This window comes from Protomyctophum parallelum (assembly GCF_964188405.1).
Source record: "Protomyctophum parallelum genome assembly, chromosome: 8".
Lineage (NCBI taxonomy): Eukaryota > Metazoa > Chordata > Actinopteri > Myctophiformes > Myctophidae > Protomyctophum > Protomyctophum parallelum.
Window position 1 is genome coordinate 9198273 of NC_139703.1, and position 14397 is coordinate 9212669.

Consider the following 14397-nt stretch of genomic DNA (forward strand, 5'->3'; position numbering starts at 1 on the left):
TATATTTGAATAAAATAACTGGGAAAATGGTTAAGCACTATATGTAACCTTTTTTATGAATACAGTGTCTAATCTGTATGGTACAGTATGTTAATACAATATATAACTTTTGGAGTGGTTGCATTTGTCTCCCTGCTCTTCTATAGAGCGTCGCAGTCCCGCCCCCTTTCAGAACGACGAGTGGCCCAGGAAATGATTCTCTCCATAGGCTTTTCAAAAAGTATTTTTTTAAAGACGGTTACGCCGCGGACAAAGCCAACTCGGATCGTGACAAATCATGACAATAATTACAATGTTTTGGGCCGATCAAATAATTAGTAGGAAGAAAAACAAAACAAATAGTGTTGTATCCTGCCTTTATTTTCTTATTTCAAATTATTTGATCGGCACAAAATATTGTGTTTGTTGTCATGATTTGTCACGATCCGAGTTGGCTTTGTCCGCGGCGTAACCGTCTTTATATAAATACTTTTTGAAAAGCCTATGGAGAAAATGAATGGAGAATCATTTCCTGGGCCACTCGTCGTTCTGAAAGGGGGCGGGACTGCGACGCTCTATAGAGATTTAGATAGTGTCAAAAGGTCATGTCTAACCTATATAGACAGTAGACAAAGGATCTTACAAGAATTTTGACCTGATGGTCCAGATTAAATTATGAGCAAGCAGGCAGGCTCTATAGCTCAATGGTAAAAAACTAATTCAGCACTTCAGTGCAGAAAACTGGGGTTCACATCTGGGGTAGAGGAATGTTACAATACAGTCTGTCTGTGTTTTATAAAATAAAACTTGTGACTAAATAATAACTACACATATTCTTATTTCCCCATTCCCTGAAAATTAACAGTTTTGGAATCCTGACAGCGATAATGAGAGAACAACAATGTGGGTTAGCCCCCCCCCCCCCACCCCCTTCTAGAAGCCCACCAGGTAGCTTTGGGCCTGCGTCAGGCGCTTGAGGCGGCTCTGCAGGGAGGCTCTCTTGCTGCCGATGTCGATGTCTTCCTTAAGCAGGACCTCCACGTTCTCCTTGTCCTGCAACATCTGCAGCATCTGCATCTGCATCTGCGAGGCGCACTCCTGCAGCATGAAGTAGCGGATCACCATAGGGATCTGGTCCGACAGGCGCTGCCTGGCAATCTGGAGGGTGCAGACCAGTGAGTGGACAGTGGACAGTGAGTGATGCCAATGATCAGAGACACTACAGTGAATATGGCCATTCTCTCTGATTTGTTTGACGTTTGACGGACCTCTAGACGGAAAATTGCTAACTTAAAACTTACTTGAAAATAAGACTTGAGGTGCAACATCATCTCTTGCAGGGTGGCATGCTTATCAGAGGAGTAAATGGTGGTCCTTCTCTCTAAACTCTGAAAGTTGAGTTTGGCAAAAGTAAAACCTTTGGGCTCTTGGGCTGATTCCTCTATAATCTCTTCCTTCTTCATTTGGTCCAAACTTTGACTGTAGGTTCTGTCCTGTGTGTAAACGATCATCTCCATTTTGAACTGGGTCCTGATGGTGGACTCTGCCATGGTCTGTTTCTCCTGCTTGATGGCTTCAATCTTTGCCTGGAAAACAAACCAACTTTAAGTGATTCTGTCGACATAGGCAAAAAAGGATAGCCTACAGGGGGAAACAGTGACAAAAACGTAGCAACTATCACATATAATTATTATAAAGCATACCATTTATTATTATCTGGTTTGTTGTTCAGTGCTTACCTTGGCTGTCTTGATCAGATGAGGAAATCCAACAAAGCTATCATGAGCCAGCTGGATGAACACCTTCCTAACAGCATCTAGAGGTCATAACAACATTCCAACAGATCAGCTTTTAATTCCCAACACAGTACTTTGTATAGAAAGAAATCACACAAATACATATTATTTCTTGTGCCATTAAACATTGAGCTCATTGAGGTCTGTCTGACTACATTCAGACAGAGATTCATGTGCATTGTACTTGGTGGGTTGATAGAGTGTAGGGACACGGGGAGCCTGGGAGGCCAGTTGAACTAGCGAAGGTTTCATGAATCATGAGTATTAATAATAGTGCTATAGGCCTACCTCCTATATCTTTAAGTCTCTTGACTGCTGGTTCCTCCATCTTTTTGATCTGGTCCTTCACCATCACCTCAAAGGTTTTGAAGTTGATGAACCCGGGCAGTTCTCTCCCACGGTACTTATTTTCATATTCAGCCACCTCTCCCTCAATCCACTCGTGAACTGTAACATATTGATAATTTTGACATTCATTTATTTAAATGTCTTGTTCATATCTGTCTGTCCAGATCTTTGTGGGCAGAGCCAAACCAGCACTAACACACTCACAGTCCTCTCCTGAGTCGTCCAGGTGCTCCTGCCACTTCTGAAACTCTTTTCTGAGCATGGGGAAGACATTGAGCTCTTCGACACATTTTAGCTCCTCCCCTTTAGTCAGACTGATGGCGTCCTGACTGAACGCTGTCACTTTCTGGAAAACAAATTAAAACCAGTTCAGATGTATTCTATGTGTATAAACTATACATTGTATTTACAGACAGGTGTCTTTGAACACATTTGAAAGACATTTTAATTATACATTATTTACAATTCTTATTCCTTTATCTCTTTCTACCAATTAGGTTACTATTCCAACTGCTGACTCCTACAGTTTGTGATGTCAAGGCTGGGAGGACGGTGCACATGCAGGGGTACAGTTCACTAGTGGTGAATGATGGGTGGGAGATCTCCCTCTCGGCTCTACTTCTAACCCAGTTGTGTTTGTTAGAGCGCCCGGCCAAGACTGATTCGAACCCCTGGTCTCCATGGTGGTGGGGGCAGGAACTTTACTCCTGCGCCACCCGGACGGCCCTAAATAATATATCTAAATTCTGTGGCATTTGTAAAAATCTCCAGATATACACAAAGAATATTAAGGTGGAAGAATCTGCAGATCAGAGTGTCAGGGTTGCATCACATGAAGGGGCTCACATTGATGAGGAAGGCAAGTCTCTCTGAAGGCTCAGGTGGGGGTCCAGTGCCACATCTCTCCAGCTCTGCATGGGTCTGTGCCAACTTCTCCTCGATTTGCTCCTCAAGTCGAGGCAGGGATTTCTGAGACAACAACAAATGGGACAGCAACGGTCAACTTCCAAAACCTAAATACAGTGTATGCAGTATACAAAAATGCAAGTTTAATGTGTGTACAGTATGCTGTGATTATTAGTCAATTTATGTATCAAAACGTTGCAGGGAATTAATGAGAAGGATTCACTTGAATATGATTCACGAGTTCCAGGGTGAGTTTCTCAGCCAGTTTAGGAATGGTGGCATAGCCCTCATCATAAAGACAGCTATTGAAAGAAACAATGGGGAAGTTACTGATCACACACGGTACCACAATCTGTACAGCAAGAACTTTAAAACAGGTAGGGTAAGAAACCTTGTATCTCCATGTTTCAACTGTTTTGTCTCCATCATACAACAGCGTAGTTGATCTACAAGCTTGCGTTTTGAGCTTGTAGTTCAGCTATTTTTGGCAATTAAAAAACTAAAACTAAAGAAGAGCTTGTGACTAAATACAAACTACATTGGCATTTACCGGAAGTGCGCATGTTCTTTGAAAAAGTCCCTTTCTCTCTCCGAGGCCTCCTTCAGAGACACTCTCTCTGTGATTTCCTTTTGACCCCGACACCTGAATCAGAATCAGAATGGACATCACATGGTTTACACGTGCTTGTATTTATTTTTTCAGAAAGAAAGAAAATAAGTGTGTGGCATGGAGAAACACTAGAGAAAAAAGAAACAAGGAGAAATCTAAAATATCTACATGACATTATAATATTAATGTACTGTACAATAGTCTGTGCTGTCACAATCCAGTTCATACAGTATGCATTGCACATGCATAGGTTAGACATAAGGTGCATACACATATCAGATGATATGTCTATAATATTAGACATTAAGGTGCAACGAGAGAATCAGCGCAATTTGTCACCTGACGATCATGTAGCCCTTCGTCAAGGGGAAGACCTCGTTATGAACAATGTCCACCGCTGTCTCCTCTGTGCCTTTGTCAACTAAGTCAGGTTTGGTGAGGATGCCTGTATACCCAGAGTGTAAGGGAGAGAGGTGCAAATGTCTACTGTATGTGATTCCTAAAACACAACAAAACCTAAGACACAAAGAAGCATTTCATCAGATTTGAGCAGCACAACCCACTTATTGTTTACCTAAAGTTCTTTGGCCTTCAGGGTCTACTTCCTTTGCCATCTGCAACGCCTCGGTCGTTGCTATATCCACGTTGCACGGAACAACTACCAAGTTAATGGTTTCTTGTTTATTGATGAACGTCCTTATCAGTCTCTTTATCTGAAAATAAACATCCTTGTGTCATTTTGATGAACCTGTCTTAGTATTTCAAATCAGCAATGATCTAAAGGGCCACTTATTTCGACCGATCTTTATATAATTTGACCTCAGTAATGCTCATTATATCATGGCACCGTTTCTGTCTGCACACATGGGTGCAGTACTTAGTTCAGACTAGTCATTGGTCCGACAAACAACCACCTACCTCAAACCCCAACCTAACCATAACCGCAAGCACGGGAGCAGCGGATCCCATGTCTCAGAGGAGGGCTGTGGACAGTTCAGAATCCTGCCTACCAGACAGTGACATCATCGGCATTTTTCTTTATTTATATTAACGTAAAAAACATGGCTTCTATTTCAGTGTGCTAACTTTCCAGGAAGATAAAGGCTGTAGTTTCTTTTCTCTCCCCCCCCCCCCCCCCCCCCCCGATGATGTCACTGGTAGTCAGGTTTCTGAACTGTCCGCACAGTTCAATTGTCACTTTTCTAAACACTCAAAAGCAATGTTGAAATGTGTTGTGTATAATGAGAATGACAGACGACGCGCGTTGTCAACTGACTCACGTGGCCGGTTGACTGATATGACTAGAGATTAGGGGATTTACGTGGCCGATTAAGACTGATGAGGTTAGGGAACTTACGAGGTCGGTTAGGGTTAATAATGTCAGAATATAACGTTTTGCCTTGCTGACGGTTGCGGTAGGTCAGTAGACAGCTACTGAGAGCATTGTTCTAATTAAACGTGATTTTGTCCCTTTCAATGCATTGATGGCATTCGAATCTGCCTGTTTCGCGAGTAATCAATTAACCTACTGTACATGAGCAAGATTAAGTCGGAGTATTAAGTCGAGTAGTAAAATATTGGTTTCTATCATGGAAATTACATTTTTATTCCTATATAATTATTGATTTATTATATATTATTACATTTGTAGAAATCCACTAAAGGCATTTAGTTGTAATTAACGGTATTGATTCTCTCACTGTGGAAATCTCTAAATTTCCACAACCGTTTCGATATATTATCGGGTATTTGCCCAGCCCCCCTGCAGTAGCATACCTGGTCCCCGATGTTCTCGGGCTGACCCTTCACAGCCACCCTGGCAATGCCAGGCAGGTCTATGAGAGTGAGGTCTGGAACGTCAGGAGAGACGATCTCCAGACTGATGAGCTCTTCACTGATCCCCACTCCAACACCTGCTATCTCATCCTGGGCTAATGGAGATATAATATGGTACATCATGATGAATCCATTAAGACCTGAGTCTGATTCTACAAATGTCTTCTAAATCCTAACAGTTTTCTGAAAAACTTAAGTGGTGTTCAAACGTTTTCAAGTCAAGGACCCCATATGTATTTGGCCCCCGACCCCCCATCTCAAATTATTGTGTTCCATGGACACCAAGAAGTAAAGATTGGAATAAAAAATGTTTAAAACAGTACAATTATAAATTAAAAGGTTTTTCAAAAATAGCAGTGCAGTGGCATGGCACAAAGTGACACACTTAGTATGTAAATGTGCTATTGCTGTTTAGCTCAACCTAAAAAGAGAGGGATGGTTTCAGTGTTATATTAAATGGTAAAAGAACAATAATGAAAAATGCCAGACAATTATGGGGGGAACATCTCAATCTAAAGTGAGCCCACCTTCACGGATTTTATTCTCCACATCTGTGGGGTCTTCTATCTCTTGCTCATGGCCCTGGTAACTGATCTTTCCAAACCACTTCTCTCCATGATGCCCTCTCTTCATCTTCAGCTCAAGAGGACATCTTGTCACAATACCTTAGTGGGAAAGAGTTAAGAGGTGGGGAAAAGAGGTAAAATCACCCATTTTAACCTTCACCTTAATGTCACTTTCACTTTATCAGTGTAGTGACATCAGTTGTGCGTGTGTCACTAGTACACACGCGCACAACTCTCCGTGTGTTGACACATGACACACGGAGATGAAAGGTCAGAATCACAATCTCTCTCACACACACACACACACACACACACACACACACACACACACACACACTCGCGCACGCGACACAGTTTTGGTATGGAATGAACATACATAGGTTAGCCTATAATAATTAGGCCTGCATCGCTTTGCCTAAAACATTGAATTATGAAAAGGACCGAAATTGGCACGATTGCTTTCATGCTTTGTTCTATTGAGCGCGCCGTCAACGCGCATTGTCGTGCATGTGGGGGCGTGCGAGCGGCTATATGGTCTCCTCTCCTGCATGGTTTAGTTAAAAAGTTCTGTAGCCTGCAATTTATTTTGGAGCTTATTTCTAGTGCAAAATAAATATTGTAAAAGAGTTTTACCACTTCCTCTTGGTAAAGCCACTCCGGACAGCGCCTCCAACACAGAACTCTTCCCGGAGCTTTGGTCTCCAATCACGGCGATAGCTGGAAGCGCCAGGTCCTTCTCCACACCCAGGGAGCGTAGAGAATCAATGAGGTCAATGCAGGGACGCACCTTCTCCTCAAAATGTTCGTTTAGATTATTCATGATTTACCGTTGGTTAACAAAGGATGATGGCTATTATTAAAACACCTACAAATTGATTGTCAGTCGCATGCACGATAGGCGATAGCAACGGACAGGCAGTCGGTACTGTCTCTGAGTCGGTGTAGGGGCTGTTTAAGCTACCACTGACTGTACAGGGATGCTTACTGGAACTGCTTCTTAGCATATTTTAAGTTTCACTTTCGTTTCTCTGGATGAAAGTTTCAAATAGCACCCAGCCTCGAATGTTTCATTGATTTTAATTTATTGTCAGGGCATATGGGGCTGGGCAACGCCCTGCAGAAAAGAAAGCTATACAGAGGCTCCTGCTTCTTCCATAACAATATCAGACAAATTAACAGATTGTAGCCTATCAGACAAAAAGTTTGTTCGGTCTGGAGTCACCTTTAGTGTGCTTAAGTTAAAGTAGACTATAATTTACTATACCCATTAAACAATATCTTGGGCCTACAAGCTTCTCTCGTCTTTATACAGCCGATTGTGTGTAATATGAATGGAATTGTATTTTATATACAGAATATTATTAATTGTTCACAATTAAAATCTGCCACTTGAAACCAATAAAAATTACTTTGCCTACAAGCAGCTGGATGTTGGTGCTGCTGCTGTGATGGAACTGCCACCTGGTGGTGAATTCATGGCTAGTGGCTACTGCAATACAATTTCCCCCCTTAACATCATAATATAGTGTAAAGTACCTAGGCTGTTACCCAATGGAGACTGCCCTATCATTGTTTATGAACGTTCCCTGAGGTCAGCCCACGTCCAGACCAGCTGTTACAGAAGACAACATGAGAAATTGAGAATGATGATGACTTAACAGCCAAGACTGCACAGCATTATCCCTGGAGACTGCAGGCGTGCATAGCATCAATAATAAATTAGTAGTATAGAATCAATGTGACACCATTTGACAATCAGTTTGTGAACACAACAACATACCTTTCTATTTGTATTTACCTTCGCAACACAAGAAGACACATGTACGTAATTTGTTGATCTGAGAACTGAAAAACAGTAACAATCCAGATTTCTACGAAACTCACCTCCATTAACCATTTCATGTGTGTTGTATATCAAATAGCAAAAATAGCTGATCTATAAGCTCATGACCTCATGACCTGTCACAACCTTTTATGTTTGTAGATCTGCCATTGTTAAAGGTGCCTCTAATTTTTTTTTTACTAAATGTTTGATAGGGATGCTATATTTCATGTGGTTCAAGAGGTCAGGGCATAGCCTCAGAAGCCTCCTAACACATCAACTTAACCTTGAAGGGCCATCACAGATGGCCAAACAGCATGAGGACACAAATGGTCCCTGTCATTTTCAATGTAATTTGGCAACGGAGGGTTCTTTGTCAATTGACAAAAACAACCGTTTGAAAAGGTTGGCCTTGTCTTGAGTAAAGCATTTCTGTTTCATGCAACCTTTTGAAAACCCATATGATCAGGATCTAATTTGTGATAGATCGACAAGCTCACGACACGTCGTGTTGCAAAGCGACATGCCAACGGCCGAAAAGATAATTAGAAAGAAGAAAACGGCAGGTTACAATACTTTTGTTGTTTTTCTTCTTTGTAATTATTTGTTTGGTCCAAAATATTGTGTTTGTTGTCATGATTTGTCTCAACTCGAGTTGGGTTTGTACGACGCTTATAAGGTCTTTAAATAAATACGTTTTGAAATGTCTATGGGAAAAATGATTTTGAATTATTTCCCGGGCCTGGCGTCGTCATGAAAGGGGGCAGGACTGCGACGCTCTAGTCTATAGGGTTTAAGTGGTTTACAGCAGTGGGGTTGAGAGACTGTCCATGGATGTACGGCAAAATATAACCTCTAGACTGAAAGTGTTTCTTAGGTCTATAGTCCCAATCTGTGATTTGTGCCACAAAACAGCCACTAGTTTTACATTTACACATTGTAAAGGATCATGTCTTCTCTGACAGTGTGAAAACAGATTCTCACAAAAAATGTAATTGTACTATGAGAATCATGGCATATATCACCACTTATATCACAACACACAAGCACATTAGTATGCAATCACTTTATTCAGGAAAATAACTAGACGTCATATAAAAACAAACGGGCAAAAAAACAATCATTTAAAAGTCCTCATTTGTTCACAGAGTCTCCCCCACATTCATTCACCATTCTCCATGGGGGCATCCTGGTTGTTTTCATCACTGTCTGATTTCTCATCATCTAGAAAATAGAACACAAAACAATTAATAGCAAGGCATATAACAGGTAATTCTATCCTTCCATCAGCGCATTTTGTGAACCATCAACCAAACATTTCTGGTTTGTTAAACAAGTATTATTTTAACCCAAGAAAGCAGAACTCCACTTCCCTATTTCTTTAACCCATTTAGACCAGAGGACGATTCTACAAATGTCTTCTAAATCCTGACAGTTTTCTGAAAAACCTGTTTCTATGTCAGTGGTTCTCGACATTTTCATGTCAAGGACCCCCACAAATATATGTAATTGGCCACCGACCCCATCTGAAAATATGTTGTTCCAGGGACCCCCCCAGAAGCAAATATTTGAGTTAAAAACGTTCACTCTGAAAGAATATATATATATTCAAAGATTTTCACTACATTTTCATGATTAAAAAAAAAGCAGATCTACGAGCTCGAGATCTGCTATTTTTCAATAGCTAAAGTATAACAATGCTTAAAACACCAGTTCCCGCCCAGAATGAAGCTAAGTTTCACTTTCTTACTCCTTTAACTAAGATAGCTAAGTTTCACTTTCCCATTTCTTTAACCAAGAAAGCTAAGTTTCATGTTCCTATTACTTTAACCCAAGACAGCAGAACTCCACTTCCCAAGTGAGGCTCAAACAAGAGGTTCAATTAATTTTGCTCATATGCAACTAAAATGTGGAACGCCCTACCAACAGCCATAAGAAATGTGAATCCCTAGCCTCCTTCAAAACCGCTCTTAAAGAGCACTTACAGGCGGCTGCAATTCAAAACTGGCCCCTGTAAGTTAAATATACTGTTCACGTATTCCCTTTTTCTCTAACTGCGTATTTGAAGATACGATGTGTATATTTGTACAGTATGTCTTGAAAATGGAGGACCCTGATGTAAACAAGATTTTCTATTGACCTTTACTTTCTTTGAAATGTACCCATTCTACAAACTGAATACAAATTTCAATCAATCAAAAGGCACTGCTACTCTTCAACAAGTAGGTGTCCTACTAGTAAGGGCATTTTATCAGGTATTTGACCAATCTGGGAACTAAATCGTTACCAAGACATTTCTTCACCAATGTGTTTCTAAAGGTGTCTAATAACATGTACTAAAAGTTTGAAATTCAACTCCTGTGGGAAATTGAGTTATTAGCATAATATGTGACCATACCCATAACATCGTATATAAAGAAAAAAAGTCAAACTTTCATCATTCTTTCAGTAGCATGTGACATGAAAACACTCCTTGGGAGGAAAACGGCCATAGCCGTCATCACAAACGTGATGAGGTCAAGTGGATATGGCCTAATTTAGCCCAAGGAGTGTTTTTTGTGCAAAACTAATGCTTGGAATGGATTCAGAATCATGAAAAACCCCTAGTTTCATATAGTCACATGCTACTTAAAGAATGATGAAATTTTGACTTTTTGGATGTTATATAGGATGTTATGGGTATGGTCACATATTATGCTAATAACTCAATTTCCCACAGAAGTTGAATTTCAAACTTTTAGTACATGTTATTAGACACATTTAGAAACACATTGGTGAAGACATTTCTTGGTAACGATTTAGTTCCCATATTTTCATAGATTTCTCTTGCTATACGGACATCAACCACTAGGTGTCAAACCGACACCAGGATCTGCATTTCTCATTCTTTCTTTGGAACAGAAGGTAGAGTCCATTTCCAACCCACTGCAGGTGTGCTACAGTGCTAGTTATATTATTAACATGCACCGGTCCTTCATACAGATTTGTGATGTTTTATATGGTTAAAATTATGGTTGTATTCATTTAAATGAGTTCCAGAGTGCAGCTTTATGGTATTATAACCGAGAAAGCATCCTGTGTCATTTTAGATTTTGGGGATAGCTATTCAAAAATTGCTGATAAAAAAAAGCTAACAGCTTGCGAGCTTGTACATCTGCTATTTATTTATTTTTTACTTAAAAAAAAAATCTTTAAAGTATGAGAACTACTGATTTAGAAGGCATTTGTAGAATTGGGAGGAAAAAATAGAGTCTGCAACACTGGTAAAGAAACTCAGCTCCACAGGTCTATTATTGATTCAACGTTTCCATCAAAAGGATCTTCTTCTATAACGGGAAATGGGTGTGTAGTTGTGTACCTTTATAAAAGGATGGGTACAACTGTGATTGGCTAGAAAGATGTTTTAGGTTTTGACACTTCTTAGCCTATTTACATGTAAAGTGACATACTTGCAAGTATGTCACTTTATTCAAACCAGCATTAAGCTCCCCCCAGACGAACCAGTTAAAAGCCCACTAGATAAATGTCTCACCCAATTTACAAAGCCTAGAGGCTTTATTTCCCACTTCTATCAGTTTATGGATACTTGGAACAAGCATAGCATAGATAAAGTAATATCATCCTGGGAAGGGGACTACCAAATGGCAGTAGTATATTCTGCTGTAATAGACTTAGGGAGACCCAGCATAGACAACACAGGACACCATACATGGTGAACAAGTTTGACCCTTCAAGATCTCCATTATGCTCTAAATGCAAAGACAAAACTGGTACTTATATTCGCTGCTTTTGGGACCTCGAGATAAAAAAACTAAATTTAAATGTATAATTGTAAAGAAAACAAGGTCTCTTTTTGCTCAGCCTTCCAGAGCGGAATATGGCCCTGAACCCAGCTAATGTTATGCTTCTTCAATAATTGCCAGTTCTCGCCAGAAAATGTGTCATTTCAATTGGACAAACCACCAACAGTTACACAGTGGTACCGGGACATATATACAATTCTACCCATGGAGAGTATGAGTGCTAGGTCTAAAGCCAGTGAAGACAATTTTACCAAAATATGGTAACTTCTACTCGACCACCTACCATAGGTTGCCCTTAGCTAATATGTCTCTGAATAGCTGCTAAATTGTTTTTAACCAATGCAAGGGAAGGCTTGACGGGTCTACGTAAAGCTGTTTATTGCTCTGAACCAATGCAAGGGAATGCTGGATGTGTCTCGGTATATAGCTGGTTAATTGTCTCTAATGCTTGATGCGTCTTGCTATAGCTGATCAACTGCTCTGATGAACTAATGCAAAAATAACCAATGATCCATTTTCTTTTCTTATTTTGTTAGTTTTATTTACTTTTTTTGTCTATGTCTATTGTTTGTCTGCTTTTGTTAGCCTGTTTCGTACTTGCTTTATCGTTGATGTATTGAATGTTGGTTGTAAAGTGTCTTGAGACAACTTGTTGTGATTTGACACTTTAATAAAACTGAATTGAATGTAGGTGGTTTACAATTTGTCTGTCTTAAAAAAAGGAGAAAAGAAAAACACAGGGACGCTACAATGTAATGATACAAGCACATGTCATGTGTGTGTATACTGTAAATTGATGTGCCCAAATAAATAAACATATTAAACATATCAATTAAAATAATTATTGATTATGACATGGCATAAATGTTGTCTTTTCCTGGTTTTCAAGGCTGTGTTATACTGTAAGTAATGCATGTCATTTTGTTAACTTATTCTATTGTTTTATTATTTGCCTTTACCACCTATTATATAGGCACTACTGCTGGATATTAATACACTTTTGTGTAGACATCCCCACAACATCAATAGAGGTTGTTGTAAAGCTGCCATGCTTGTCTCACCTTGTCGATTCTTTCGTATTCTCTTTGCCCTCTGAATCTCCTTCTTGCATTCTGATATCTTGTCGTGTGCAGATGTGATGTTTTCCTCTAAAGCGTTTAAACAGAAGGCGGTAAGAACGTTACAGTTGAAGCAAACATCAACTGCACATCAATCAACTGCACATCAATCACATTCAGACATTGACACAGGTGGCCTCGGGGATAATTACAATTCATTCATGTACACATTTAAATTGAGTTCTAAATTAGTGTGTGTGTGTGTGTGTGTGTGTGTGTGTGTGTAGTGTAACAAGTCAAACTCTCTACAACCAAGCTGTTGACCCACCTATATTTGTGTAGATTTTCTCGTAATTCTCCATTTCGCGAAGGTTCATGTCATAAACCATCAACGTCTTCCCCATGGAGAATTCACATTGGGCTAACGTACCAAGCATCCTCTGGTATGTTGTGAACCTGCACACACACAAACGCATGAAACAAATCAGTGTTCATATACATTTGTAGGTGGGCCTGGGTGGACTGGACGCAGGCCCACCCAGATTTACAGCTTTCCCCAGTCTCCACTGACTGTATATAATATTCTTGACCAAATGTGTAGAACAGCACCCCCTTATGTCCGAGTTTTGAGTCAAACATAACTATTTACAGTACACCCTCTGATAAAAGCTTCTGAATGGAGTGAATGCCATAGCACAAATTAAGATAGGAATGGCCCTGACTGCATGCTGCATATCAAATGGCCCAGTGTGTATCATAAACTGGAAGTACTGTAGCCTACTAGGCTACTTTTTAAACCACCCCTAAAGAGACAAGACATGTTTTGAGAAAGAGATCGGGTAGTATATTATATATTTTCTGTAACTGCACGGTCTGTTTTCACAAAGCTGGTGGTAAAGTTAATTCCACCAATACAGCCTCCCATCATGTGTGCGCCACATTCTTGCCAAACAAGAAATCATTTCGGGGTGGCGACATATTAAAGGAGCCGTACAGCTTTCAGTTTCAAGACTTTCTGAAGCAGTTCAACCACGCAGGATAGCTTTGCTGGTTGGAAACCAATGTCATTGCATGTTACTTGCTGCATGTGCTTGTAATGTAAGTGTATGCATGAAGTTTCTCATTTTGTGGGCGATTATGTGGAGTTGGAGCCGATAGTTACAGAAGAGCTGTTGTGGATTTTGAATCTGCACATGCATGGATGTATTGTATTGTGTTGTTCTGTACTCTTTGTATATTTGTGACAAGGAACCCCTAGGAAATTACATGATTTTATACATCTTAAGGGGTTTCCTTTCTATTCTAAAAGGTACATTCAGTAGAAACACCACAAAAGTACACAAATAGCCGATCTACAAGCTTTTACAGAAAACAAACAAAAAGGTTTCTGTCCGACAGCAACGAAAGTACGAAACACACTATGTATTGTAGAACATTAGACACTATAGCACATTAATCCATTCAGGACGGGAAACCCTGTGTTTTAAGCATTATGTTATACTTTAGCTATTGAAAATAACAGATCTACAAGCTCGAGCTTGTATTCCTTCAGAGCGAACGTTTTTTAACTCAAATCTTTGCTTCCGGAGGTGGGGGGGTCCCTGGAACTACACATTTTCAGATGGGGGTCGGCGGCCAATTTTATATGATTTCTGGGGTCCTTGAAATTAAAT

At 40.0% G+C, this 14397-nt stretch overlaps 1 protein-coding gene and 1 long non-coding RNA gene across 2 annotated transcripts; both read right to left on the minus strand.

The window, feature by feature from the left end:
• Positions 1-779: 779 nt before the first annotated feature.
• LOC310862796 (interferon-induced GTP-binding protein Mx3-like) lies at positions 780-7009 on the minus strand. The gene is made up of 13 exons (XM_083770876.1): positions 6675-7009; positions 6003-6140; positions 5416-5570; positions 4214-4352; positions 3979-4084; positions 3580-3672; positions 3253-3331; positions 2970-3092; positions 2328-2469; positions 2064-2222; positions 1719-1795; positions 1281-1565; positions 780-1137 (listed from the first exon to the last, which is right to left on the minus strand). Exons 1-13 carry the CDS (start codon positions 6859-6861, stop codon positions 913-915), a joined length of 1908 nt encoding a protein of 635 aa, XP_083627002.1. The 5' UTR covers positions 6862-7009; the 3' UTR covers positions 780-912.
• Positions 7010-9016: 2007 nt separating this feature from the next.
• Positions 9017-13181, minus strand: LOC310863630. Its single transcript, XR_014569683.1, has 3 exons — positions 13053-13181; positions 12728-12814; positions 9017-9087 (listed from the first exon to the last, which is right to left on the minus strand). It is a non-coding gene; the product is annotated as an uncharacterized lncRNA (long non-coding RNA).
• Positions 13182-14397: the final 1216 nt, after the last annotated feature.